This window comes from Coffea arabica, chromosome 9c, assembly GCF_036785885.1.
Source record: "Coffea arabica cultivar ET-39 chromosome 9c, Coffea Arabica ET-39 HiFi, whole genome shotgun sequence".
Lineage (NCBI taxonomy): Eukaryota > Viridiplantae > Streptophyta > Magnoliopsida > Gentianales > Rubiaceae > Coffea > Coffea arabica.
The window spans coordinates 25,350,803-25,356,871 of record NC_092326.1 but is presented as its reverse complement, the minus strand read 5'-3'; the positions used below and the strand labels follow the sequence as shown (position 1 = coordinate 25,356,871).

The 6,069-nt window shown below is 35.3% G+C and overlaps 2 protein-coding genes across 2 annotated transcripts; both read left to right on the top strand.

Moving 5' to 3' along the window:
* The first annotated feature begins 490 nt into the window (after positions 1–490).
* On the top strand, positions 491–4,134 carry LOC113724384 (uncharacterized). Its single transcript, XM_072064565.1, has 4 exons — positions 491–2,730; positions 2,836–3,144; positions 3,211–3,310; positions 3,399–4,134. Exons 1-4 carry the CDS (start codon positions 491–493, stop codon positions 4,023–4,025), a joined length of 3,276 nt encoding a protein of 1,091 aa, XP_071920666.1. The 3' UTR covers positions 4,026–4,134.
* A 194-nt stretch (positions 4,135–4,328) lies between these two features.
* Positions 4,329–5,112, top strand: LOC140014154 (uncharacterized). The gene is made up of 3 exons (XM_072064564.1): positions 4,329–4,431; positions 4,555–4,814; positions 4,903–5,112. The coding sequence occupies exons 1-3, from the start codon at positions 4,329–4,331 to the stop codon at positions 5,110–5,112; spliced, it is 573 nt and encodes a 190-aa protein (XP_071920665.1).
* The last annotated feature ends 957 nt before the right edge of the window (positions 5,113–6,069 follow it).

Here is a 6,069-nt window from a genome sequence, read left to right as displayed (position 1 = left end):
CATTGATTTCGCTAGAGGTACAAGCCAACTTATATTCTTGTGTTCTTTTTTATTAGGAATTAGATTAAGTTACATATATGATATTAAATTTGTTCATTTGTTTGAACCTGTAATGTACGTTCATTTTCATCTTTTGGTCATTTGGATTCTTAATTTTTTTTAAACTGGAGTGTCATTGCAGTAGATATATTATATGACCTGCAAATTTTATTCTTAACATTGATTTGTGTAAAAAACTATTTACTTGGTGACACGTGATAAATGGCTAGTAGCGGAAAACCTTTGGGGTTCTCATGTCTTGTGCTTTTATCTCAAACAGTGACCTTCTCGTTGACTTTCAAATAGCTTCTTGGTATCCTAATAATTTTTTTGTTGTATGAGTGATGCACTTTGTTAATATTATTCTTAATTGCTTTCTTTTGCTTATATATGTATATGTATATGTATGTATGTGTATATTTTAAGGTTAAATTTGTCATGGTTACAGAATATGGATAAAACTTGGATGCAAAAGAATAGACGAAGCAAAGAATATTGGGATGGTTTGCAAAAATTCTTAGATTATGCATTCCAGAATTCAAGTATAAATGGGATGATATTATGTCCATGTAAAGAATGTAAGTGTGGTGTATGTATTACCAGGGAGAATGCAGAACTTCATTTGAAAGTTTATGGTTTTGTTAAAGGATACACCCATTGGGCAGCTCATGGAGAATTTGTTTACTCTAGTGCACCAAAACCTACTTCCTATGATATCTCACATGGGGTACGGGATGAACTTGATGACATGCATGGTTTGGTTCATGATGCAATGGGAATTCCTGAACAAGATTATACAAGGATAGATGGAACTGAATACAAAAGCCAATTGCCCAATGTAGAAGCTGAAAAGTTTTACAATCTAATTGATAATTCTAACAAAGAGCTTTACTCTGGATGTAAAAGATTCTCAAAACTTTCCTTTATGATTCGGCTGCTTCACCTCAAATGCCTTGGTAAACTCAGCAACAAAATTTTTGATATGTTACTTGATTTGTTGAAAGAAGCCTTTCCAGATGCGATGGATGGTTTGCCTAAGTCTTATTATGAAGCTGAAAAGTTAATGAAGGAATTAGGACTTGGGTATGATAAATATGATGCATGTCCGAATGACTGCACTTTGTATTGGGGGGTAGATGCAAGAAGAAAGCATTGTGAAACATGTAAAGAATCTAGATGGGTTAAATCTGAAAATGATCCGACTGGTGAGGGAAGAAAAATACCGCATAAGGTTTTATGGCATTTTCCCCTAAAACATAGGTTACAACGCCTATTTATGTCCTCCAAAATTGCAGGCCATATGAGATGGCATGCAGAAGGTCGTACTAAGGATGGTAACATGAGGCACCCTGCTGATTCTCCATCTTGGCAAACATTTGACTTTCATCATCCAGAATTTTCTCAAGATTCTCGTAATGTGAGGTTGGGCCTAGCATCAGATGGATTTAACCCATTCAAAAATATGAGTTCAACTCATAGCACTTGGCCGGTAATATTGATGCCATATAATTTGCCGCCATGGATGTGTATGAAACAACCGAACTTTATGTTGTCATTGTTGATACCCGGTCCATTTGCACCAGGAAATAATATTGATATATATTTAAAACCTCTCATAGCAGAATTAAAGGAATTGTGGGATGTTGGAGTGAATACATATGATGCATCAAGAAAAGAAAACTTTCAACTTCGTGCAGCACTTTTATGGACCATCAGTGACTTTCCAGGTTATGCAATCCTCTCCGGATGGAGCACTAAAGGAAAACTTGCATGTCCTGTATGCCATAAATACACATCTTCACAGCATCTGCAAAATTGGGGAAAATATTGCTATATGGGGCATCGAAGGTACTTGGAAATGAACCATCCATTTCGCAAAGATGCTAAATCTTTCAATGGAGCTGTAGAGTATGGAAAACCACCAGGAAGGTTAATGGGGTCTACAATTTTAGATGAGTTAGCTGGTTATAGTATTAAACTTGGGAAGACAGTTAGTGACAATCCAGAATTGCCATTTAATTGGAAAAAATTAAGTATTTTCTTTGATTTGCCCTATTGGAAAGACAATATGATACGTCATAATCTTGACGTTATGCACATTGAGAAGAACATCTGTGAGATCATTGTGGCTACATTGTTGAATCTGGAAAAAACCAAAGATAATAAAAAGTCACGTCTTGACCTTCGTGATATGGGTATAAGATCAGAATTGCATCCCATTGAGAAGGGAAATGGTAGGAGTGTTCTGCCTCCAGCTTGCTTTACAATGAAAAAGAAGGAAAAAGAGATATTTTGCAAAGTTTTGAAAGGGATAAAAGTTCCAGATGGCTACGCAGCAAATATTTCTAGATGTGTTAAAGTAAAGCCACCAAAAATTTCTGGATTAAAAAGTCATGATTACCATATTTTGATGCAACAACTTCTCCCAATAGCTCTGCGCAGGACTTTATCAAAAGCAGTTCGCTCTCCTTTAGTCAAATTGAGCAGGTATTTTCGCAAGTTGTGCTCCAAAGTTTTGGATCCAGCAGATTTAGTTCATTTGGAAAAAGAGATTGGTATCATACTTTGTCAATTAGAAAGGATTTTTCCACCATCCTTTTTTAATGTGATGGTACATCTGGCTGTTCATTTGGTTAGCGAAGCAAAAATAGGAGGGCCTGTCCATTATCGGTGGATGTATCCTATAGAAAGGTACTCATGAAATATTTAAGTGAAGTATTTTGAAAATTTTAGACATTTTTTATCATTAACTTCATCTCAATATTCTAAACCTGAATTAAAACTTGCCTTGTCAAGGTATTTAGGAACTTTGAAATCCTACGTCCGAAATAGAAGTCGACCAGAAGGCTGTATTGCTGAAGGGTATTTAGCTGAGGAATGTTTGAATTTTTGTTCCTTATACCTAGCTGATTATGTTGAAACGAAGTTTAATCGGACAAGTAGAAATGATGATGTGGGCAACACCTCAAGTGAAGGCTTCGATGTATTTTCCAGTTCATGTCGTCCATTAGGAAAAGGAACTCCAACAAATTTCAGCAATGAAATTTTGAGAAAAGCACATCAATATGTGCTATTTAATTGCGACCACATCAAGCCATATGTTGAGTAAGTAAATTCCTTTCAATTCAAAAAATTATATATGTTAAATACTTAGTGAGTTTCTATATGCAGCCAACACCATAAAATGGTGGAGGAGCAAAATCCATGTGCTGGAAAACATGTCATTGAGCGTATTCATTGTGAGAACTTTGCAGATTGGTTTTCGGACCATGTAAGCTCAACAATCTTACAGGTTCTATTATCTTTTTTTTTATGCATAAAAGAAGAAATTTGTCATTGTTACATTTTGTATATAATAGGTTAAGCAGATTCAAGTGGCTGATGGTGTTGACATCTCCAAAGATTTGAAACTTCTGGCTAGGGGTCCAAATAATGTGGGGAGAACATATCAAAAGATTCTTGTCAATGGCTTTCGCTTCCATACAAGACAATTAGAATCTCAGAGGAAAACTCAGAATAGTGGGGTTCTTGTCAATGCAACAACATCAAGCTTTTCGAGTACTAAAGATAATAATCCAATTTTAAGTGACTTGGCTTACTATGGTATTTTGACGAATATCCTTGAGTTAAATTACACTGAAGGCCGAACTGTCACCTTATTTGAATGTGATTGGATATCAAAAGGCAAAAGATTAAAGCAAGATGAGGATGGATTCACATTGGCCAACTTCAAGAATGTAAAGCCTCACCCTGAGCCATATGTGATAGCAACCCAAGTTTCACAAGTTTTTTATGTTGAAGACCCTTTAGCTGAAGGCTGGAGTGTTGTTGTTGCTACATCTCCTAGGAATGAGTTTATGATGGACCCCGTATGTGATATTGAGATGTATTTGCAGAGCACAATTACCTCAACAACTCAAATGGACAATGAGAATGAAGACATTCGATGGGTTCGAGAAGATGATGGAGATGAAATACTCCACTAGCCTGAATTGTTGAAATGTTTGGTTTTTGCTATTAAAACTGTAAAAGTTGTAACTATAAACGTGGTTGCAATTTCACATGCATTTTTTTGTAGATGCAAATTCAGATTAACCTTGTTGTGTCTTTGCATTTGTCTATTTTAAAATTTCTGTTTTAACTTACTTACTTGCACTTTAAAATTGATTTGTTAGTAGATGAAAATTTTCAGTCTAGTTGTAGCCTTTCTATTATCATATTCGTTTGAGATTTTGCTATCCTTTTTGTATTTGTGTTCTTTTATTTGTTAAATGTTTTTATTTGTAGGAATGGCAAGGACTAAAAGACAGAAGATTACTGGAAATACACTTGTTGATCAACACGAGGATATAGCTGAAAATCAGATTCACATTGAGGAGCCTAACTCTACAGGTACATCTCTAATAAGTCATGCCCAGTTCTGATTTTCATTCTTGAGATTCAGTTTCAAAACTTTTAGTTCTACTAGTTTCTTTTGGTAATGAAATTCACCGGTGTCATATTTCATGGTTATAGATGAAGAAAATGCAGATGAAAATTCACAAAGAAAAACTAGAGGGCCAACATATATGACAGAAATATGGGGTAAACCTAGTAGTTGTCATCGGTACAAAGTTAGATTTGATAAGGATGGTGAGCCTGTTGGCAAGAACAAGTCCAAATTTACTGAGTTCTTAGGAACAATAGCAAGAAATGGAAAGTATGCTCCTCTAGACGTGACAGATTGGCGTGAAATGACAAATGATAAGAAGCAAGACATGCTTGTATTGGTGAAGGTAATGCACATTTTGCTTGATGCAAATATACAGCTGTACCCTTTATATGACAAAAATATGGATCTAACTATTTGAGGTGTTATTGTAGGAAAAATTTCGTCTTCCTCCAGGTGCAGATTTTTGGACTTTGAAATCAATCGGCAAAAAATGGAGAAATTGGAAATCAGCTTTAAAGGCAAAATATTACAATCCAAATGAATCCATTGAGAGTCAAATTAACAATAGGGATCAGCGGATCTTGAAAGATCAGTGGAGAAATCTTCTGGCTTACTGGAGCTTAGAGGAAACAAAGGTATAACTGTTTTAACTATTAAATATCAAGCATTATGTTGAGATTATAAGTTTTCACTATTTTTCTATAATTTCAGAATACCAGCGAGAAGAATAAGATGAGTCGGGCTAAGAAAACAATGAATCATAAGACAGGGAAGAAATCGTATGCTCAAATTCGAAAGAAATTGGTAAATCTTTTAAACCTTTTAGTTTCATTTAGTTTTTTCTTGTATCACCTAGTGGTCTTATGAAGACTTCATTTTCTATAGATGAAAAAATTAGGTCATCTCCCATCACGAGTTGATATGTTCGAACACTGTTATACTGACTCAAACGGAAACCCGGGAAATGATGACGTTGCAGCTACATTAGTAAGTTATTAATTGGTTGATGAAATTAGTACTCTAAATGACTTAAATTGTCTACTAACTTAGGACTGATTTTATCTTCATTAATGTAAGGTAATCGACTTTAGTAACATTGAATTTTTTCTGGATTTTAAATACAGCAAGCTTTGAAGGAAAAAGTTAGCCAACTTCCCCCTGGTTCTAATGATGATGTTGGTCGTAATGATGCATTTGCCCAAGTATTTGGGGAAGATAACAATGGGCGTGTGCGCATGTATGGTCTAGGTGTGACACCATCAGACAAATGGGGTAACGTACCTAGTCGCAGCACTTGTCAGCGTATCGTTATGGAGCAAAAGGCAGCAATTTCTAAGATGGAAGATAAATTTGCTGAGCAATATCAGCAGCTGAAAGACCAAGCCAAAGAACTTGCAGAGCTCAAAGCAATGGTGTGTCAGCAGCAAAATAGTGGCTCAAAAACTGGTGGCTCGATAAATTCAACGTCCTCTAATCATGTTTCAAAATCTCCTATGGGTGCTCGTTCTCTTCAGGTATATTCATGATTATTTTTCAAGAATTTATTGTGATTATACCATATGAGGATACTCACTTTTGTTGTTTGAAACTTGTTGATT